Source organism: Cherax quadricarinatus, chromosome 86 (genome assembly GCF_038502225.1).
Source record: "Cherax quadricarinatus isolate ZL_2023a chromosome 86, ASM3850222v1, whole genome shotgun sequence".
In the NCBI taxonomy this organism is placed as follows: domain Eukaryota; kingdom Metazoa; phylum Arthropoda; class Malacostraca; order Decapoda; family Parastacidae; genus Cherax; species Cherax quadricarinatus.
In genome coordinates, this window is record NC_091377.1 from 9,881,912 (window position 1) to 9,906,536 (window position 24,625).

Consider the following 24,625-nt stretch of genomic DNA (forward strand, 5'->3'; position numbering starts at 1 on the left):
TCATTCTGTAGAATTAAAAAAAATGCTCTGGGTATCATGGAGTTGATATTTCCACAAAGGAAGCTAGTAAGAAATAAAGAATTATAGTGATACCTCTCATATCTGAACTATATGGGCCGAAACCGGTTCGGAAACACCAAGTTTCCGGATATGTGAAGGGGAAAAATGTGCATCCGTACTATCATATCGCCATCTGTACCCCATTATATCACCATTGGCGACAGCATTGTAGGTTTAAAAAATGAGTCCAATGTCGTCTGGTGGTGGGACCAGACACTCTGGGCTCGAATAACAGCCTCCCAGATTTCATGGACCACAGGACCATAACTTTTCAAATGGGCTGTGGACAGTGGATGTTCCAAGAGTTTTGACACCTGCCCTTGCTGCTGAAGTTTTTGGTCTTGGAGGCATTGGGTCATCTTCGTCGTCACTTTCGGAATGTTCCGGGTGCAACACTGATTCTGCGATCTCTGCATCCATCAGAGATTGCACACCAGGGTCGTCTTGGTCACACATCAGCCAGTCCTGCACGTCATCTTCTGTAGTTTTTTCCCCAGCTTTGGACCAACCTGCATCCACGTTCGACAATATTTCCCTCTTTTTTTTTTTTCTAGAGTAAGTACATTCCTGGCCCTCTTTGGTACTATACACAAGAAAGCTAGGACAAAACACAGCTGTAATAATGCTAAAAGGAGAAGTGGAACCCCCACAGAAGCCACGAAATCACTCCCGGACTGCACCACCTTTATGCTCGCCTATTTGGTTAGGAGACAGTAGCAGGACTGAGAACAGTAGGTGGCGGGGGTGCTGAAGAACATGGCTCCTAGTGGCCAACTGGTATGCTAAATTGTGCGCCAAGTTTGATTCAGCCGTCTTCCGTATCCAAATGGTTGTTCGGATGTTTTGGTAATAATTTTAGAATTTTGCCCTTTCCCAGGGCCTGTTTGAATATTGGCGAGGTTCAGATAATGGCAAGCCAGATATGTGAGGTATCACTGTACTATTAAAATTCTCATTGGACATTAAGTTGAAGTGACGTATTGCCTGCATCAAAAGCCGTATATTGCAAGATTCTGTACATCAGTGGTTTGGTTTCTTCAGTAGACGGTATTTTGGGATATCACTAGTTTATTTTTATTGTAAAAGACATATATTTCAATATATAATAGCAGTTTCAGTTAAAATGCAGACTAAAAATATGAATGACAAACTGGATATTATTTTTAAGCAAATATTATTTATAAAGAAAAGTTTCTTTAGAAGGTCCATCTCCCATCAAGGTAATGTGACCCAGAAAAGAAACACTTTCACCATTGTTCACACTACCACTGTCCTGCCCAAGTTGCACAGATACAGCAGTTTAGATTTTCTTTTTTCTTTTTCAACAAGTTGGCTGTCTCCCACCGAGGCAGGGTGACCCAAAAAGAAAGAAATCCCTGAGAAGAAAATACTTTCATCATCATTCAACACTTTCACCTCACTCACACATAATCACTGTTTTTGCAGAGGTGCTCAGAATACAACAGTTTAGAAGTATATGCATATAAAAATACACAATATATCCCTCCAAACTGCCAGTATCTCAAATCCCTCCTTTAGAGTGCAGGCATTGTACTTCCCATCTCCAGGACTCAAGTCCGGTTATATAAAATAACCGGTTTCCCTGAATCCCTTCACTAAATATTACCCTGCTCACACTCCAACAGCTCAACAGGTCCCAAATACCATTTGTCTCCATTCACTCCTATCTAACATGCTCACGCATGCTTGCTGGAAGTCCAAACCCCTCGCCCACAACACCACCTTTACCCCCTCCCTCCAACCTTTTCGAGGACGACCCCTACCCTGCCTTCCTTTCCCTTCAGATTTATATGCTTTCCATGTTATTCTACTTTGATCCATTCTCTCTAAATGACCAAACCACCTCAACAACCACTCTTCAGCCCTCTGACTAATACTTTAATTAACTCCACACTGTCTAATTTCCACACTCTGAATTTTCTGCATAATATTTACACCACACATTGCCCTTAGACAGGACATCTCCACCGCCTTCAACCATCTCCTCGCTGTTGCATTTACCACCCAAGCTTCACACCCATATAAGAGTGTTGGTACTACTATACTTTCATACATTCCCTTCTTTGCCTCTATAGATAACATTTTTTGCCTCCACATATACCTCAACGCACCACTCACCTTTTTTCCTCCATCAATTCTATGATTAACCTCATCCTTCATAAATCCATCCGCTGACACGTCAACTCCCAAATATCTGAAAACATTCACTTCTTCCATACTCCTCCTCCCCAATTTGATATCCAATTTTTCTTTATCTAAATCATTTAATACTCTCATCACCTTACCCTTTTTTATGTTCACTTTCAACTTTCTACCTTGTATCTGCTTGCCACCATCTCCAGTGGCTTTATTTGAACAGGAAACTTGTAGTGTGTCAAGTATCTTTTTTTTTTCCCTCAATATTTTTTTTTAACCCGTAAACGGTCCAAGCAGATCTATGTTCACATGTGTAGTGCTACAAAAGTAGATCTAAGTTTTTTTTACATATTTTCAAATATAACAAAAAAAAAAGTTGATCAAAGTTTTTTTACACATTTTCAAATGTAAAAAACAAAAAGAAGATCTACTTTTTTTTACATACACTTTCAAATGTTGAAAAAACGTATATATACGTTTGGACCATTTACGGGTTAAATACAGGTATTCCTCACTTAACGACTGAGTTCTGTTCCTAAGAGTAGGTCAGTAAGTGAGGAGCTGCCCCTTACTGATATTTCTAGCATACTGTACTGGTAGTGGGTATGTGTCAACTATCCTTATATATTGTTTTAATGTCACCTTTACACTATTTATAAAATTTTTAGTATATTAAAAATAGAGCTAGGCATTAAAAAACAAAGTAAAATACACACATAGTACACTGGTCCGAGCAGTCGTTAAACAGGTAGATTGTTAAGTGAGGAGTACCTGTATTGCAGTTACCTGGCAATCAGTAGAAGCCACTGACCTATTCATTAAAATAGAATTTCCAGGTATGTTGAATACAGATGAATGAAGTGTGATCTTTGTAATATGTAGTTGGATAAAGTTTGGCTTTCATCAGAAAAAAAAATGCTAAGTATATATTTTACATCTGTAGCAAATTGTAGATCCTACGACAGTTGTAGAAATGTACGTACAACTATCTGGTCAAGGCCGGCTCAAAGGGTAGTGACGCACTGAGCCAGTTGTTTTGGTGCCTGCCCCATCCCATATTTTATATAGATATCAAATTGGGGAGGAGGAGTATGGAAGAAGTAAATGTTTTCAGATACTTGGGAGTTGACGTGTCGGCGGATGGATTTATGAAGGATGAGGTTAATCATAGAATTGATGAGGGGAAAAAGGTGAGTGGTGCATTGAGGTATATGTGGAGTCAAAAAATGTTATCTATGGAGGCAAAGAAGGGAATGTATGAAAGTATAGTAGTACCAACACTCTTATATGGGTGTGAAGCTTGGGTGGTAAATGCAGCAGCGAGGAGATGGTTGGAGGCAGTGGAGATGTCCTGTCTAAGGGCAATGTGTGGTGTAAATATTATGCAGAAAATTCAGAGTGTGGAAATTAGGAAAAGGTGTGGAGTTAATAAAAGTATTAGTCAGAGGGCAGAATTGGGGTTGTTGAGGTGGTTTGGTCATTTAGAGAGAATGGATCAAAGTAGAATGACATGGAAAGCATATAAATCTATAGGGGAAGGAAGGCAAGGTAGGGGTAGTCCTCGAAAGGGTTGGAGAGAGGGGGTAAAGGAGGTTTTATGGGCAAGGGGCTTGGACTTCCAGCAAGCGTGCGTGAGCGTGTTAGATAGGAATGAATGGAGACGAATGGTACTTGGGACCTGACGATCTGTTGGAGTGTGAGCAGAGTAATATTTAGTGAAGGGATTCAGGGAAACCAGTTATTTTCATATAGTCAGACTTGAGTCCTGGAAATGGGAAGTACAATGCCTGCACTTTAAAGGAGGGGTTTGGGATATTGGCAGTTTGGAGGGATATGTGTATCTTTATACGTATGTGCTTCTAAACTGTTGTATTCTGAGCACCTCTGCAAAAACAGTGATTATGTGTGAGTGTGGTGAAAGTGTTGAATGATGATGAAAGCATTTTCTTTTTGGGGATTTTTCTTTCTTTTTTGGGTCACCCTGCCTCGGTGGGAGACGGCCAACTTGTTGAAAAAAAATAAAAAAAAAAATTTCTCCATGGGGAAGTGGAACAGAATTCTTCCTCCATAAGCCATGCATGCCATAAGAGGCAACTAAAATGCCAAGAGCAAGGGCTAGTAACCCCTTTTCCTGTATACATTACTAAAGTTATGAAGAGAAACTTTAGTTTTTCTTTTTGGGCCACCCTGCCTCGGTGGGATACAGCTTTTTTGTTGAAATTTTTTTTTTATAATTTTTATGTTTTTTTCATTCTGTTCATTTTATTTAATAAAAATATAAATTTAAATTCAGTAAAAATGTATAGCACTAACATACATATTTGTTAAAATTTATTCATCACTGATAAATTTTAGGCCTTAGTTGCTGCAGATCTTTGGATTATTTCATCCAACTCTAAATTCTTGATCTTATTCCATCGTGGAATATAGATAAGTTTTGAGTAATTGCATTTTTGAAAGCTCCGTTGTGCGTTGGCAACTGATGTGTGTGTTGGGAATGTTAAAGTAATTATCAGTGCAACAAAATGATTTGGCAGTGATGTTAGATTGGTTGAGCTCATGAATTGCAAAATTTGTCAGAGAATAACTGCTGTCAAAACAGTTTTGCACCCAAAGTGTTTTATGTACAATGTGTAATTCATTTTTAAAGTGTTCACTTCTTTCTTATTGATTGATAGGGATATTCTGTCATTTCTGTGGATGTTGATTTTTGGCATCCCCTAAACTTAGGTGCCCTGAGCCAGTGCCACATGGGTTTGCCCCTAAATATGCTTGCTGTGTACACAGATGGCTAGGCATCCTCTGTAGGCTGGGTATGCCACTGTCTTTCTCAATCTTATTAAATTTGCCTGTCACAGCATGTAAATATTTTTGCAGTTGTCATCCATATTGCTATCTTGTCTACCTTGTTTCTTGTTATTTCTGATTTTCACAGTTCATTGCAAGCTATTCAGTCTTTTTCTCCTTACCGCCAATACCTTGAGTGTTGACCTGTAGCATCTTTAGTATACCTTCAGTATTAATGTTATAGCATCTTTAGTATACCTTCAGTATTAATGTTATAGCATCTTTAGTATACCTTCAATATTAATGTTATAGCATCTTTAGTATACCTTCAGTATTAATGTTATAGCATCTTTAGTATACCTTCAATATTAATGTTATAGCATCTTTAGTATACCTTCAGTATTAATGTTATAGCATCTTTAGTATACCTTCAGTATTGACACTACAGCATCTTTAGTATACCTTCAGTATTGCTGCTATAGCATCTTTAGTATACCTTCAGTATTGCTGCTATAGCATCTTTAGTATACCTTCAGTATTAATGTTATAGCATCTTCAGTATACCTTCAGTATTAATGTTATAGCATCTTCAGTATACCTTCAGTATTAATGTTATAGCATCTTTAGTATACCTTCAGTATTAATGTTATAGCATCTTTAGTATACCTTCAGTATTGATGCTATAGCATCTTTAGTATACCTTCAGTATTGACACTATAGCATCTTTAGTATACCTTCAGTATTGACACTATAGCATCTTTAGTATACCTTCAGTATTGATGCTATAGCATCTTTAGTATACCTTCAGTATTGATGCTATAGCATCTTTAGTATACCTTCAGTATTGACACTACAGCATCTTTAGTATACCTTCAGTATTGATGCTATAGCATCTTTAGTATACCTTCAGTATTGATGCTATAGCATCTTTAGTATACCTTCAGTATTGATGCTATAGCATCTTTAGTATACCTTCAGTATTGATGCTATAGCATCTTTAGTATACCTTCAGTATTGACACTACAGCATCTTTAGTATACCTTCAGTATTGACACTACAGCATCTTTAGTATACCTTCAGTATTGACACTACAGCATCTTTAGTATACCTTCAGTATTGACACTACAGCATCTTTAGTATACCTTCAGTATTGACACTACAGCATCTTTAGTATACCTTCAGTATTGACACTACAGCATCTTTAGTATACCTTCAGTATTGACACTACAGCATCTTTAGTATACCTTCAGTATTGATGCTATAGCATCTTTAGTATACCTTCAGTATTGATGCTATAGCATCTTTAGTATACCTTCAGTATTGATGCTATAGCATCTTTAGTATACCTTCAGTATTGATGCTATAGCATCTTTAGTATACCTTCAGTATTGACCCTATTGCATCTTTATTAGACTGAAATTTTGTATTTTTGGGGTACCTAGTTATTGTAGTCATCAGTCAGCTGCCTCAATGTATTACAAAAAACTTTAGCTGCTGTTCAAAAATTTTAGTGATAGCAGTGGTGATACAAATAGTGATTCATTTAAAGGTAAAAATTCTTACCTTAAATGCACAGTAGAGTGAGCAAGAAGTAGAGGCAGCTGGGAATATTGATGACTGATCTTGTGCTGAGAGTAAAGAGATTTTCTCAAAAGGTTATGTAAAACTCATTTTAAATGTAGCCAGGCAAGGCAGATCAGCAGGAGGGAAAAAAGGAGAAAAAAAAAGATTCGTGCTTTCAAAAATTATATTGTACTGATAAAAAGGGTTGTTTCAGGGTCTTTTGAGGTCACTTATTACTTCAGTAGTTGTCATTCCCACAACACCATCTACTGCCCCTTCCACCTCCACCTACACCAACTGCTTCTTCCACCACCTTCAACACCACCAACCGAACCTTCCATCACCTACACCACCAACCACTTCTTCCACCGCCACTACCGACCACCTCTTCCACTCTCTTCAACACAACCAACTGCCCCATCCATCACCACCTACACCACCAACCACCTCTTCCACCACCACCTACACCACCGACTGTCCCTTCCACCACCTACACCACTGACTGTCCCTTCCACCACCACCACCTACACCACTGACTGTCCCTTCCACCACCACCACCACCTACACTACTGACTGCATCTTCCACCACCTTCAACACCACCAACCGCCCATTCCATCACCACCACCTACACCACCGGCTGTTCCTTCCACCACCACCTACACCACCGACTGCCTCTTCCACCACCACCTACACCACCAATTGCCCCTTCCACCACCACCTTCACCACCAACTGCCTCTTCCACCACCTTCAGCACTGCCGACCTCCCTTTCTACCAACTTCAACACTGCCGACCTCTTCCACCACCTTTAGCACTGCTGACCACCTCTTCCACCACCTTCAGCACCACCAGCCACCTCTTCCACCACCACCTATACCAGTCTCTCTTCCACCACCTTCAGTGGGGTGAAGAGCTGGTGAAGGGTTTTTGATCAAAGGAATTGCAACTACTTTCCCATTCCTCACATCAAACTTCATTACTTCCCATTTTCCATGATCTGTATGACAAATATGAGTTTATCACTTCTCCATGACTATAATATCGGGTAATGAAAATTATTAGATCTTTCAATAAGATCACAGTAATCAGGTGATATAACAATATGCAGAACAACCGCTGTGAAAAGAATAGTGAACTTCCAAGCGCTTTGTGATTTCCCACATTATCAAGGAGCTGTTCCTTGATAATGTGAGATCACAAAATCACTTTGAAGTTCACTATTCTTTTCACAGTGGTTGTTCTGCATTATGAGATCTTGTTCAGCAATAGAAAGAAAAATCGGATCAACATTTTCCAAAATTCTCATTTTTAGCTTTTAAATATTTTGTATACTATCTGTAGGGGATTGGATTATCTGTGATGTTGGTAGCACCTCTTCTGTACAAGACTGTGAAGAAGCTGAGCCAGAAGGCTGTATCCAAGTGCTGGCATGCAAACCACTGAGGAAAAAGAGAGTGAGAGGGGAGGTCACTCACTGCTTCACAACATTCTGCGTCATTAATCAAGAGGTAAAACTAGTCATTAGATCTTCCAGTTCTCCCATACAGCACTTTATAAAGAATAAAAAGACACAATACTGTGACTTGAACAACACACAAATAACCTGCACTTAGGAGAATGATATTTATGATGTTTCAGTCCGACTTGGACCATTAATGGTCTACATTGGACTGAAATGTTGTAAGATTTATTCTCCTGTTTGCAGGTTATTTGTGTAGTACAGTACTTTACAAGGGGCTTTGGCATGTTACACTTAACCACTGTATTTTCTTGTACTTCTATGTATCATATTCAAATAAATAAATAAATAAATGGAAGTACCAAGTACTGACGATTGACACATGAAATGGCTTAATTCTTTATTATAATGTTTTACTCAGAGCTTTTTAAAGTCATAACTTGTAAAAGCTCGTCATCAGTAAAATAGTCTCATCTGTGTCACATGTCTGTCATCTACCTGTCAGCTTTTTGCCTCTGCTTAGTACTGAATGTATTAGAGTAGTGAAAGTTCAGATCAAGGGAAGTCATAAACATTTTGAATTTAGTCGTTCATGTATGAACAGCTGTGAAAAATCTGAGGGATAATTTTCAAGGAATAATTTCCCCCCAAAAAATAGCATTGTCAGGGTACTCAAATAAGAGTTTTCATTACTCTCAAAATCGTAAAAACACGATTGCAAACAAAACATGTAATGGATGGTGTTTTCATTCCCTGGAAAAAATCAAATTTTTGGCTTATATAATGGGTAGCCATTATAACAAACTGGGAAACTATTTTAAAGAGATTTATTGAACTTTAAAGAAAGTAGGTAAAAGTTCAAGTTATGTACATGTACTTTATTGTAAACTACTGAAAGTAAAAATTACAATCTGAGAGCAAGAACAATCTGAATGTTTGTTTAATTCACATTAAGCAATAAATCCATGTGAGTTATGCAGCAAAGACACTGTGGAGGCTTGATCCTCTGTTTGCTGAAGAAATAGACTTTATATATTAGGGGTCTTGAACTCCAATAAATATGTCAGTTTCCTGAAAATAGGCTTCTGTACAAGTTTTACGAGTATGCATTTTGAAAAGGTAAATTTAACTACATAAAATTAGTTTAAGTGCCAGTTTCTCAGAAGCTCCTGTTTGGAGATCCTTCAAAGTGCTGGCCCTTCCAGGGAGGTGCCATCATTCCAGCAGGCTCTGAACTGGACTCATCTTCCTCTTCCTTGGATTGAACTTGATTACCCCTCATTCCCTGGCACCATATGATCCCTACGAGTTTTGCACTTCTCTCAAAAAATTATGAAGGAAGGGCAAAGTATTGAAGCTCTTGTGAGCTTTTCTAGGATTATGATATAACAAGTGATGTTAACCTCAAAGATGTGCCCTGACACCAGTGAAGGACTCTTGATCCATGGAATTAGAGCTATCCTCCCTTTGGATAAAACCTGATTATTTACCATTCCCTACACATTGTAACTCCTATAGGTTCTAAAACTCCCAGGATGCAAATACTGTACTTTGTATTTTTTATTTTTTCAATTAATGGCCAATTTTCATGGTATTGACAAGTGACCAAGAAAGCACAGTAATTTAAGAACTTTCACATTTTTTTTTTAACACGCTGGCCATCTCCCACTGATGCAGGGTGGCCCGAAAAAGAAACACCATCGTTCATACTGTCACTGTCATGATTATCAAGCTCCTCAGATTATAAACCTGGCTGTGCCACTGAATTTAATGCTTCCAAATGAATGTAATAATTAAAATTTTAAACTTATTACAGTATACCCTCTAGAGGTATCAATAAGATGAAATTTTTTATTCATGTGCCTTAATTCCAGCATTATTCATCAGTGAGCCATGGCTCTCATGAGAGCCATGAGTATGATTAGCATATGAAATGACTGGTGAGTTATCTGCAAGCTTAATAGCTTGACTTGTTAATAGAAAACAAGCTGAAGGATTCCATATTAGGTTATTAAAGGCTTATGGCAGTGCACATTCAAGCAGCCTGTTCAAAAATTTAGGGTGTAAATGTCAGTGCACTTGAAAGTTTTTAGAAATTTTAATAAATTTTAGTCTTGCTTAGGTTAGGCAAGATTGTTTAGTCTTGTGTGTGTCTATATTCATTTATAATTACCTGACAGTAACAAAATTCAGATAAACAGGTGTCTTACATCTGGCAGTAAGGGGAGTTGAAGAATAAGACACTTGTGCAACATTTGGAATCTTTATTGTGGAAAAGTTTTGCCAGCCAGTGGCTTCTTCAGTCCAATAGAGAGAGGAATGGTGGAAGATGAAGAGGAGTTTGAGGTAATCAGTCCCCTCAGTCTGGAGGATGTGTTCAATCCATTAATCTCAAGATGTGTGTTCAGTATGGACTGAACATGTCAACTCCAGACTGAGGAACTGATTACCTCAAACTCCTCTTCATCTTCCACTGTTCTTCTCTGTATTGGACTGAAGAAGCCACTGGCTGGTGAACGTTTCCTCAATATTCTTAAATTTGTGTTTTCAAAATTATTTACATAACAGCAAGGGGAGTATTGCAAAATCTTGAGCTCTTACTTTCCAATAAATGGTTAAAAAGCTTTAGTTTGGTGAAGGGCTCTCGATCCAAGACATCAAGGCTATCCATCCCTCCTTGGATCAAGCTTGATTGCTTCCCATTCCCCAGGTACTCTGATTCCAGTAAGTTTAATGCTTCTCTTCAAATATAACAACCCTGACAGTTCATAAGCACCCAGGATGGATTGTATTGCATTCCTGCATTATGCCAATGTGAATGTTTTTGCCACTACATTCATACATTTGCTTCATAGTCAATTTACGTATTTATATTGCAAAGTAAATGTATGAAAGTGATATTCTCAAAACTGAAAGATTTCATTGTGCTGTTGCTGCATTGTTGTTTGTCGGTACTTTACTACATCTAACTGATGCCTTGTACCTAGAAAGTAAAAGTCACATTACTGTTGTTGGAACAGTTAATAACTAACTCACAAATTGGAAGTGAAACATGTATAATCTTTTGACTTCACAAAATTGATGATTCAGGATGCACAGAAATTTCTTAGGTTTCAATTTCATTTTGTGGGTTGTGTGTGAATGACCCTATTGGAGAGTAGCCACCTTGCAGAATCCTCTGTAGATATTCAGTTCTAAGTGATCCATGCAGGTTTAGGGCTTTTCAGTTCAGAACTGCAAATATCCCCACCCCCTCCTTCAGAGTGAAGACACTGTACAGTAGAACCTCGGTACTCGAACAGCTCCCTACTCAAACAATTCGGTATTCAAACCCTTTGTTCGGTAAAAAAAAAAAAACACTCGGTAGTTGATTGTTTGCTTGGCACTCAACCAAACAGATACGACCTGCCAGAACTTTGCTGTAAACTGTTTTATGTTTCTTCACATTTTTTTTTTGTTTTTTATATCTAAATTAACCACCATGGGGCCTAAGAAGGTAAGTGATAACAGCCAACAAAAAAGAAAATTGATTGGGAAAAATTTGTTCAGTACTCAAACAGATCAGCACTCAAACAGCTTTCTACAGTGAATTAACTTCAAGTACCAAGGTTCCATTGTACTTCCCACCTCCAGGGCTCAAGTCTGGCTAGCCAGCTTCTCTGAATTCCTGTGAATACAATACTATTTCATCAAACCCCTCAAGGGAGGTTTCTTGATGCTGGTGAGGGGCTCTTGATCTAGGGAATTGGATCGGTGCTCCAGTTCCCTGAATTGAGCCTGAATGCCTTCCATCTCCCCCCCCCACAGACGCTGTATAATCCTACAGGTTTAGAGCTTTCCCATGATTATAATCATAATATCATCTCATCAAACTTCAGATATTTCTTTATAAAAATATCACAGGCATAACTATGAGATAAATGTCTTTAAATATGTTGTAATTGTTATATTTGAGAGATGTGATTATGAAACATTTTTTGATATTCATGTTTACTATAAAATATATTGGCATTCCTTTTATTAGATATACTGCACTCGTGCAGTAGCTGAGAGTGCAGCATTGAAAGTAGGTGACTTGGTGATGGTTGAAGCAGTTGAAAGTCATCAGCGTAATTTTTGTTGGCGAGCTCTTGAAGTGAACACTGACATGATGTCTGCTAGCACCCAGGTTAGTCTTTACAAGTTATTTAGGGATATTCTAATATATCTTCCCCCATCTCTATCTTTTAATTTCTTTTAACATGCCGGCCATCTCCCACCTAGGCAGGGTGACCCGAAAAAGGAAAACTTTAACCATCATTCACACTATCACTTTCTTGCCAGAGGCATGTCAATACAACAGTTCAGATGTCCCTCCAGTTAACAAATATCCCCACCCCTCCTTCAGAGTGCAAACACTGTACATGTACTTCCTACCTCCAGGGCTCAAGTCCAGCTAACTGGTTTGCCTGAACCTCTTCGCAAAATATTACCTTATTTATTTATTTATTTATTTAGAAATTTAGCATACATACAGAGGTACAAAAAAATACAGGTAAGAGCAGCATGCCAAAGCCACTTATATGCATAGCATTACGGGCACTCCAACAGTTTGTCAGGCCCCAAAAACCATTTGTCTTTAGATACTCTACAGTAGGTGATGTGGGCATCTCTCTTGATTACCATGATGTAGTTGATTCAATATGCTCTTTAATTTTATATGTTTCACACTCAGGACAGATGCATGCCTTGAAAAAGTACACATGTTCAGTCACTGTAATCTGGTTTGTAAACTATGCTCTTTATTGCAGGAACTGAAAAGTTGCATGATTGCAAGACACTTGCTGGACTTCCCCAAGCATACAATGTCTGGAGGAGAGAACAAAACCATAAATATTTTAGACAATAAAGAAAATATTGTTATTACTCAGTCACTTAGGTAAGAGCCCTTATTTTTCACTTTCTTAAAGATTAAAGATTCTTCATTTCAGCATGATACAATGTTTATACCAGGGTGAATGACATTTAAGTGTGCATGCAGAAAGCCTCTTAATATGCAGATGATACTAGGTGTATTGGTGGATTTGGGTTATTTTCAGTACAGCCTCTCCTCACTTAACGACGGAGTTCCTTTCCTGAAACCACGTCGTTAAACGAATTCATCACTAAGTGAGGAGCATACTATAATGGTAGTGAGTTTGTGTCAGCCATCCTCGATATTTTAATGTCACCTTTGCACCATTTATAACATTTCTGGTATATTTTTAAATGTTTATACAGTAGTGTACTGTATATTGAAATAAACAGAATAGAGGAAATCAGCTCTAATATACATTATTTAGGTATGATTACTGGTCAGAGAACCCATCATAAGTCCGAGGCGTCGATAAACGAGTATGTCGCTAAGAGAGAAGAGGCTGTATAAAATTCTATTCTGGTTGGAGCAATAGTTTTAGAACTGAAATTTGGTATAAAATGATCTTGTTATAAAATGTATGAATTCTTCAAAATCTGTAATTTTCATAACTTTGGTATTTCAATTTTCATGATTCTCAATTTAAATTTTTTATAATTCCTTCAATAAAATTGACAAATTAGCACTACGCAAGCCAAACTCGATCCACAACTTTATTTATTTATTTATTTATTTATTTATTTAATAATTTGAACATACAGAGGTACAAAAAAATACAGGTAAGAGCAGTATGCCAAAGCCACTTGTATGCATAGCATTACAGGCAGCCTTAAAATTAACTTAAGATTAACTAAGCAATGATGTAATCAGTGATAAAACATTATTGTAAACAGATAACAATATAGCACAAATGAGTATTACAAAGATAGGTCATATGGTTGCATGCATTGTTGTACATTCAGTAGAATGGAGTATTCTGTTAGGTAGTGTATTTAAAAAAATAACGAAGTTAGATTGGGTCTTAGGTTTAACATTTATGTGATATAATTATGAGAAACATTTAAGATATACAATTTATAAGGTTCAGTTATTCAGTATTTATTTGGTTTTGGGTGAGTAAGTGATCTTTGAGAAGAGACTTGAATTTATAAACAGGTAGTGTTTCTTTTATATTTATAGGTAATGAATTCCAGATTTTATGGCCTTTTATGTGCATTGAGTTTTTGCATAGCGTGAGATGGACACGAGGAACATCAAAAAAGTGATATGTGCCTTGTGTTATGGTCATGTCTTCTGTTGAGGTTGGTAAGGAGATGTTTGAAGGGGAGGGTTAATATCAGAGTTAAGTGTTCTATGTATGTAATAGGTGCAGTAATAAGTATGGATGTTTTGTATGGTGAGTAGGTTTAGTGTTTTGAATATTGGTGGAGTGTGCTGCCTGTAGTGGGAATTTGTTATCATTCTGACTGCAGCCTTTTGTTGGGTAATTAGTGGTCTGAGATGGTTAATTGTTGTTGAGCCCCATGCACAAATTCCATAGGTGAGATAGGGGTAAATAAGAGAGTGATATGGGGCCAGGAGGGCTGACTGTGGAGCATAGTACCGTATCTTCGATAGTATGCCTACGGTCTTGGAAATTTTCTTAGAAATTTGTTGTATATGTGTATGAAATTTGAGTCTATTATCAAGGTGGATTCCTAAGAATTTTCCCTCTGTTAGTTTTGTGATAGGTGATCAGTTTATCATTATGTTAAGAGGGACATCTGTAGCTCTGTTACCAAACTGAATGAAGTAGGTTTTGTCAATGTTTAGTGTAAGGAAGTTAAGTAGTGTTTTATGTTTGAAGCCAACCAGAAAAGGCAGGCTCCATTTTTTTTTTTTACGTACTGGCTGTCTCCCACTGAGGCAGGGTGACCTAAAAAGAAAAGCGGAAGTTTTTCTTTTTACACTTAGTAATTTATACGGAAAAAGGGGTTACTAGCCCCTTGCTCCTAGTATTTTAGTTGCCTCTTATGACACGCATGGCTTATGGAGGAAGGATTCTTTTCCAATTATTGCACAGAAACTAATTGGTTTTATAAAACCGCAAGTTAAACTTAACCCAGAAATCCACGAGGAACTTCCCTTTGAAAAAATCGCACCACTGCTGAATATTTGAAGTCATCCAGAAGACATAGTAAGTTTATTTAAGTATAGGTACACACAAGTACGTCTGAAATGCTGGGAGCAAGGGGCTAGAACCCCTTCTGTATAAATTACTAAATTTGAAGAAAAACAAGTTTTTTTTTTTTTAGGTCACCCTGCCTCGGTGAGATATAGCCAGTTTGTTAAAAAAAAAAAGTGACTTCCATTAGGGTTCACTTATCACAGAGAATTCATCAATTTCAAGTTTATTAAACATGTTAGTAAATTAAGAAATTTACATCTACACAGTCTAAACCCAAAAGGTGTCTTACTGCCCATAAGATGTATTAGTTATTAAGGCTTCAAGCTATTTATAAGAGACATATTCTAGGTATTGTGCAGAAAAAAATACCACACCATTTTAAAAATGTACATGGCAAATTGGCACCTACACACTGCAGTAAGTCAGAGTATTCTGTAAAGTAGGATGCAAATCTGTTAAAATTTTTAAGCTGATCCACTGAGGCTTCCTCAAATTATTGCCCAGAAACCAAAATTAAGGAAGGTCTGTGTAAAATTGATCAGTGGTCACCTACGTATGCCAGTACTAGATGCACGAAGTTTTTTTTTTTTCTAGTTGTAGTATACCAAACTGAAAATTTAATTAAAGCAAATTGCCACTGTTTTTCCAGCTTTCCTGCAGGGATCATTTCAAATTAAAAATAGTTATTCAAAATTTGGGAAAATTCCAAAATAAGATGGAGGATGTATTGATTGCAATAAAAATATTTTCTTAGTATCTTTAAGATTATTAATATTTTTCTTTTTTTATTCAGGTTTCCAAGTGTAGTATTAGGATCCCAGTCCTATATTGGTGCTTTTATCAGAAACACTGGGACAAAGTCTAAGACTTTAAAACGGATTTATTTCGTCACTCCTACACAGGAGTGTGTGTTTAGTGTGGTCTTCTGCTCAGCTGGGGGGTTAATAGATGGTACTCCTGTTACCATAGATCGGGACATGGGTATTAACATACGTTTCGAGTGTACTGGCAAATTACTTGGAATCATAAAGCAGCTTTGCATCTTTGACTTTGGAACCTTCCATATAGGGAGATATGTGAGTGCTGCCATTGAAGACCATAACATGAAGTGTTTGGTGCCTGTCACTCCCTATACACCACGTCAAAACTTCAGAAATTCTTCACAGTTCCAGTCTAGCAACAGAGAGATTATTAAAGGTGAAAGGCCCTTCAAAACATCATCCTTCTTGCCAGTGTCACTACCGATGGCACTTGTTCCTCAGCAGCTCTGGCAGGCTGTAACCAGTAATGCTGATGTTCTCGATGTGGCTCCCTCACTTTCACAACCTCTGACACCAGACAACCACAAAGAAAAGCTTTCCGTTTTGTTACACCTAGAAGAAATAGAAATGACAATACAAATTAGACAGGTATGTGCATTTTCTTTTAATTTTATGCCTTAGCATAGTGAAAAGCAAAAAGCTATGATTCTAGTTATACAGCATTTCAAATAATGTATTTGTGTATGGGATTGAGGGCCATACCAAAGCAGTATATGCAGTACAGGTCAGCCGTCACTAATCTGGCATCATTGGGACCTGTAGTGTGCTGGATTAGTGAGTTTGCCAGATTACAGAGTGGTTAGGTTAGAATACACTTAATTAGCCTGTCAGTAGGGAGGCTTTCTGCTTCATCTCCCTCATTTTCATCACTGCTTTCTCCTGTGGATTTACAACCATCTGCACAATTTCTGATTCAGTATAATGATGAAATTTGAAATTATGCTAGCCAAAATTAGTGCCAGATTACTGATGGAACCGGATAACTGATTGCCGGATTAGTGATGGCCAACATGTATCAGATTTCGTCTTGCTGATAATTGAGAATATTTATTGCCAGAAGTTTCAGCTTGTAAAATTTTTTTCCAAAATTTTAGGATCCAACTATCATTGTGCCATTATAAACAATAATATCATTAACCGAAAAAGGGGAGACAATAAAGGAGGCATCTGTGGAGACAAAGAACCTTATCCATAGAGCCAAAAAGGGAAATATACCAGAGTATAATGGTACCAAGGGATTGGCGGAGAGCATGTATAGTCCCTTTATATAAAGGGAAAGGGGACAAAAGAGACTAAAAATTATAGAGGAAAAAGTTTACTGAGTATACCAGGAAAAGTGTACGGTAGGGTTATAATTGAAAGAATTAGAGGTAAGACAGAATGTAGGATTGCGGATGAGCAAGGAGGTTTCAGAGTGGGTAGGGGATGTGTAGATCAAGTGTTTACATTGAAGCATATATGTGAACAGTATTTAGATAAAGGTAGGGAAGTTTTTATTGCATTTATGGATTTAGAAAAGGCATATGATAGAGTGGATAGAGGAGCAATGTGGCAGATGTTGCAAGTATATGGAATAGGTGGTAAGTTATTAAATGCTGTAAAGAGTTTTTATGAGGATAGTGAGGCTCAGGTTAGGGTGTGTAGAAGAGAGGGAGACTACTTCCCGGTAAAAGTAGATCTTAGACAGGGATGTGTAATGTCACCATGGTTGTTTAATATATTTATTGATGGGGTTATAAAGGAAGTAAATGCTAGGGTGTTCGGGAGAGGGGTGGGATTAAATTTTGGGGAATCAAATTCAGAATGGGAATTGACACAGTTACTTTTTGCTGATGATACTGTGCTTATGGGACATTCTAAAGAAAAATTGCAAAGGTTAGTGGATGAGTTTGGGAATGTGTGTAAAGGTAGAAAGTTGAAAGTGAACATAGAAAAGAGTAAGGTGATGAGAGTGTCAAATGATTTAGATAAAGAAAAATTGGATATCAAATTGGGGAGGAGGAGTATGGAAGAAGTGAATGTTTTCAGATACTTGGGAGTTGACGTGTCGGCGGATGGATTTATGAAGGATGAGGTTAATCATAGAATTGATGAGGGGAAAAAGGTGAGTGGTGCGTTGAGGTATATGTGGAGTCAAAAAACGTTATCTATGGAGGCAAAGAAGGGAATGTATGAAAGTATAGTAGTACCAACACTCTTATATGGGTGTGAAGCTTGGGTGGTAAATGCAGCAGTGAGGAGATGGTTGGAGGCAGTGGAGATGTCCTGTTTAAGGGCAATGTGTGGTGTAAATATTATGCAGAAAATTCGGAGTGTGGAAATTAGGAGAAGGTGTGGAGTTAATAAAAGTATTAGTCAGAGGGCAGAAGAGGGGTTGTTGAGGTGGTTTGGTCATTTAGAGAGAATGGATCAAAGTAGAATGACATGGAAAGCATATAAATCTATAGGGGAAGGAAGGCGGGGTAGGGGTCGTCCTCGAAAGGGTTGGAGAGAGGGGGTAAAGGAGGTTTTGTGGGCAAGGGGCTTGGACTTCCAGCAAGCGTGCGTGAGCATGTTAGATAGGAGTGAATGGAGACGAATGGTACTTGGGACCTGACGATCTGTTGGAGTGTGAGCAGGGTAATATTTAGTGAAGGGATTCAGGGAAACCATTTATTTTCATATAGTCGGACTTGAGTCCTGGAAATGGGAAGTACAATGCCTGCACTTTAAAGGAGGGGTTTGGGATATTGGCAGTTTGGAGGGATATGTTGTGTATCTTTATACGTATATGCTTCTAAACTGTTGTATTCTGAGCACCTCTGCAAAAACTGTGATAATGTGCGAGTGTGGTGAAAGTGTTGAAAGATGATGAAAGTATTTTCTTTTTGGGGATTTTCTTTCTTTTTTGGGTCACCCTGCCTCGGTGGGAGACGGCCGACTTGTTAAAAAAAAAAAAAATAATGGTACCAATTGTTATATGGTTGTGAAGCATGGGATTTAAATGTTGCAGTGAGATGGAGGAGGCTGAAGATATTGGAGATGTCATATTTGAAGGCAGTGCATGGTGTGAAAATTATGCAGAGAGTTTATAACTTGTTGATCAGGAAAAGTTGTGAAGTTGCTGAAAGTATTATTCAGAGGACAGAAGAGGGTTTGTTGAGGTGGTTTGGACATATTAACCCTTAAACTGTCCAAACGTAGATCTGCGTTTTTTCAACATTTGAAAGTGTGTAAAAACGTAGATCTTCTTTGTTTTTTTTTTACATTTGTAAATGTGTAAAAAAACTTTGATCTACGTTTTTTTTTTATTGAAAATATGTAAAAAAAACATAGATTTACTTTTGGAGCACTACGCATGTGAATGTAAATCTGTTTGGACAGTTTAAGGGTTAAGAGGATGGAGCAAAATAGAATGACTAAGGGAGTCGTATAAATCTGGAGCAGAGGGAAGGAGGGGTAAGGATAATCTCAGGAATGGTTGGATGCAGGAGGGGGAGGGTAAAGGAGGGTTTTGAGGACCAGGGGTTTGAACATTCAACAGGTTTGTGTGAATATGCTATATAGGAGTGTATGCAGGCAAGTGGTTTTTTTATGATTTGACGTGTTGTTGGAGTGTGAGCAAGGTAACATTTATGAAGAGATTCGGGAAAAGCGGTCAGCAGGAGTTCAGTGCTGAAGGTGGGAAGTACAGTGCCTGCCCTCTGGAGAAGTGGAGATGTTGCAGTTCAAAGGGTCATTTGAGCTGTTATGTTAGCATGCCTCTGGGGAGATGGGGAATGAGGGAATGATGGTGAAAGTTTTTTTTCTTAGTGGGAGATGGCTGGTGTGTTAAATTAGGTTATATATTTTTTTATTGACACATCAGCCATTTCCCACCAAGGTAGGGTGGCCCAAAAAAGAAAAAAACACTCATCATCACTCAAGCCATCACTAATTTGACAGAGGCATGCTGATACTACAGTACAAAAACTGCAACATATATCCACCCCTCCTTCAGAGCACAAGCACTGTACTTCACACCTCCAGGACTCAAGTCCAGCTAACCAGTTTTCCTGAATCCCTTCATAAATGTTACTTTGCTCACACTCCAGAAGCACATCATCATAAAAAAAACCATTTGCCTCCACTCGCTCCTACCTAACCGCTCATGCATACTTGATGGAAGTCTAAGCCCTTCACACACAAACCTCCTTTACCCCCCTCCAACCTTTCCTAGGATGACTCCCTTCCCTGCCTGCCTTCCACTACAGATTTATACACTCTCCAAGTCATTCTAATTCATGCCATCCTTTATAAATGAATGAAATAGCTCAACAACCCCTCCTCAGCCCTCTGAATAATACCTTTAGATACTCTGCACCTCCTCCTAATCTCCAAGCTACAAATTCGCTGCATATTTATACTGCACATTGCCCTCAGACTTGACATCTCCACTACTTCCAACCTTCTCCTTGTCGCAATATTCACAACCCATGCTTCACACTCATATAAGGGTATTGGTACCACTATACTCTCATACAATACATTCTCTTCTTTGCTTCCATGGATAATATTCTTAGTCTCCACAGAACCCTTAACATCTTTCCCCTTTGCCCCCCACACAAGAAAATTGTCATGGCTAACTTAATGCAAATAAAAAAGAAAATGATGCAATATGAATGTGATACAACTGATGTGAAACAAATGTCATCAGTCTTACATAAATTCAACCGTTTCTTGGTAAATATTGTATATTGTTACTACATTGTCAATGATAAACTGTTTGATCAAATTTTATTGAATTGTTTATAAATTGAGACAGTAACTTATAACAATAAACTGAAATACAGTTATTCTTTTCACTTTTTATGTATCTGTCACTTAGTTTTCTTTTCTGTTCATCCTGCAGTATTAGAAACTCACCTGTTCTTTCATTTTTTCTACAGTTTGATATGGCAAGGACAAATTTTTCACCACATGGGGAGTACCTGAGCCTAACTGTGCCAGGGTTGGCAGAGAAGCGTCCATCTCTCATGATCGGTGACACAGTCATTGCATCAAGCCCTTGTGACTCTGGTGATGTGGAATATGAGGGCTACATTCATGAAGTTCTTCATACACAGGTAAAACATTGTACTCTATGTAAACTCTGCAAGAATTAACAAAATGGTTTCCCCTCTGACATAGAAGATGTATTTACATCTTGATCATGTCCAGTGGCTTGGTAGGCAACGCTCTTGCCTCACACATCGTGTGTCCGTGGTTCAGTCCCCAGCTGGGTAGAAATGTTGGTTATGTTTCCTTACACCTGCTGTCCCTGTTCACCTAGCAGTAAGTAGGAACCTGGGTTAGTCAATTGGTGTGGGATGCCTCCTGGGGGACGAGACTGAAGGACCATACTGGAAATAAGACAGGCAGTTCTCGATGATGCACTGACTTTCTTGGGTTATCCTGGGTGGCTAACACTTCCCCATATTAAAAGTCCAAACAGATCTTATCTTTGTACCTTTGTCATTGCCTTTGAGCCTTCAAGAGAGGTTCCTTGATTGGGGGATGGAATCCAATTACCTCCCATTTCCCAGGTGCTGTGTGGCCCCTACAGTTTAATGCTCTCCCTAAATGTAACCCAGCACTGAAACAATAATTAGATAAGTCATACAGGCATTGTTAATGATGATAATGCTTTATATTTTTAAGCATACAGATAATATAGATTTTTTTTTTTTTCTCAACAAGTCGGCCGTCTCCCACCGAGGCAGGGTGACCCAAAGAGAAAGAAAATCCCCAAAAAGAAAATACTTTCATCATCATTCAACACTTTCACCTCACTCACACATAATCACTGTTTTTGCAGAGGTGCCCAGAATATAACAGTTTAGAAGTATATATGTATAAAAATACACAATATATCTCTCCTAACCGCCAATATCCCAAACCCTTCCTTTAGAGTGCAGGCATTGTACTTCCCATTTCCAGGACTCAAGTCCGGTTATATAAAATAACCGGTTTCCCTGAATCCCTTCACTAAATATTACCCTGCTCACATTCCAACAGATTGTCAGGTCCCAAATACCATTTGTCTCCATTCACTCCTATATAACACTCTCACGCAGGCTTGCTGGAAGTCCATACCCCTCGCCCACAACACCTCCTTTACCCCCTCCCTCCATCCTTTTCGAGGACGACCCCTACCCCGCCTTCCTTCCCCTACAGATTTATGCGCTCTCCATGTCATTCTACTTTGATCCATTCTCTCTAAATGACCAAACCACCTCAACAAACCCTCTTCAGCCCTCTGACTAATACTTTTATTAACTCCACACCTTCTCCTAATTTCCACACTCCGAATTTTCTGCATAATATTTACACCACACATTGCTCTTAGACAGGACATCTCCACTGCCTCCAACCGCCTCCTCGCTGCAGCATTTGCAACCCAAGCTTCACACCCATATAAGAGTGTTGGTACTACTATACTTTCATACATTCCCTTCTTTGCCTCCACAGATAACATTTTTTGCCTCCACATATACCTCAATGCACCACTCACCTTTTCTCCTTCATCAATTCTATGATTAACCTCATCCTTCATAAATCCATCCGCTGATACTTCAACTTCCAAATATCTGAAAACATTCACTTCTTCCATACTCCTCCTCCCCAATTTGATATCCAATTTTTCTTTATCTAAATCATTTGATACTCTCATCACCTTACTCTTTTCTATGTTTACTTTCAACTTTCTACCTTTACACACATTCCCAAATTCATCCACTAACCTTTGCAGTTTTTCTTTAGAATCTCCCATAAGCACAGTATCATCAGCAAAAAGTAACTGGGTCACTTCCCATTTTGTATTTAATTCCCCATAATTTAATCCCACCCCTCTCCAGAACACCCTAGCATTTACTTCTTTTACAACTCCATCTATAAATATATTAAACAACTATGGTGACATTACACATCCCTGTCTAAGACCTACTTTTACCGGGAAGTAGTCTCCCTCTCTTCTAAACACCCTAACCTGAGCCTTGCTATTCTCATAAAAACTCTTTACAGCATTTAGTAACTTACCACCTATTCCATATACTTGCAACATCTACAACATTGCTCTCCTATCCACTCTATCATATGCCTTTTCTAAATCCATAAATGCAACAAAAACTTCCCTACCTTTATCTAAATATGTACTGCTCACATATATGCTTCAATGTAAACACTTGATCTACACATCCCCTACCCACTCTAAAACCTCCTTGCTCGTCCGCAATTCTACATTCTGTCTTACCTCTAATTCTTTCAGTAATAACCCTACCGTACACTTTTCCTGGTATACTGAGTAAACTTATTCCTCTATAATTTATAGGTAGTAGGTTGGTAGACAGCAACCACTGTCCTGCCAGATGACTGTGAAACAGAAACCTGTAACTGTTTTGCATGATGGTAGGATTGCTGGTTTCTTTTTCTGTCTCATAAACACGCTAGATAACAGGGATATCTTGCTACTCCTACTTACACTTTGGTCACACTTCACAGACACGCACATGCATATATATATACATACATCTAGGTTTTTCTCCTTTTTCTAAATAGCTCTCGTTCCTCTTTATTTCTTCTATTGTCCATGGGGAAGTGGAAAAGAATCTTTCCTCCGTAAGCCATGCGTGTCGTATGAGGCGACTAAAATGCCGGGAGCAATGGGCTAGTAACCCCTCCTCCTGTAGACATTTACTAAAAAAGAGAAGAAGAAAAACTTTATAAAACTGGGATGCTTAAATGTGCGTGGATGTAGTGCGGATGACAAGAAACAGATGATTGGTGATGTTATGAATGAAAAGAAGTTGGATGTCCTGGCCCTAAGCGAAACAAAGCTGAAGGGGGTTGGGGAGTTTCGGTGGGGGGAAATAAATGGGATTAAATCTGGAGTATCTGAGAGAGTTAGAGCAAAGGAAGGGGTAGCAGTAATGTTGAATGATCAGTTATGGAAGGAGAAAAGAGAATATGAATGTGTAAATTCAAGAATTATGTGGATTAAAGTAAAGGTTGGATGTGAGAAGTGGGTCATAATAAGCGTGTATGCACCTGGAGAAGAGAGGAATGCAGAGGAGAGAGAGAGATTTTGGGAGATGTTAAGTGAATGTATAGGAGCCTTTGAACCAAGTGAGAGAGTAATTGTGGTAGGGGACCTGAATGCTAAAGTAGGAGAAACTTTTAGAGAGGGTGTGGTAGGTAAGTTTGGGGTACCAGGTGTAAATGATAATGGGAGCCCTTTGATTGAACTTTGTATAGAAAGGGGTTTAGTTATAGGTAATACATATTTTAAGAAAAAGAGGATAAATAAGTATACAAGATATGATGTAGGGCGAAATGACAGTAGTTTGTTGGATTATGTATTGGTAGATAAAAGACTGTTGAGTAGACTTCAGGATGTACATGTTTATAGAGGGGCCACAGATATATCAGATCACTTTCTAGTTGTAGCTACACTGAGAGTAAAAGGTAGATGGGATACAAGGAGAATAGAAGCATCAGGGAAGAGAGAGGTGAAGGTTTATAAACTAAAAGAGGAGGCAGTTAGGGTAAGATATAAACAGCTATTGGAGGATAGATGGGCTAATGAGAGCATAGGCAATGGGGTCGAAGAGGTATGGGGTAGGTTTAAAAATGTAGTGTTAGAGTGTTCAGCAGAAGTTTGTGGTTACAGGAAAGTGGGTGCGGGAGGGAAGAGGAGCGATTGGTGGAATGATGATGTGAAG

The 24,625-nt window shown here is 38.4% G+C and overlaps 1 protein-coding gene across 1 annotated transcript in view; it reads left to right on the plus strand.

Annotated features, from left to right (window-relative positions):
• Window positions 1-24,625, plus strand: part of LOC128703008 (uncharacterized) — a 76,866-nt gene that overhangs the window by 1,757 nt on the left and 50,484 nt on the right. Inside the window, exons 2-6 of the mRNA XM_070103623.1 lie at window positions 7,909-8,075; window positions 12,051-12,194; window positions 12,817-12,944; window positions 15,881-16,496; window positions 20,816-20,992. Of these exons, the coding sequence (XP_069959724.1) occupies window positions 7,909-8,075; window positions 12,051-12,194; window positions 12,817-12,944; window positions 15,881-16,496; window positions 20,816-20,992 (1,232 nt within the window). The remainder of the gene's footprint in view (window positions 1-7,908; window positions 8,076-12,050; window positions 12,195-12,816; window positions 12,945-15,880; window positions 16,497-20,815; window positions 20,993-24,625) is intronic.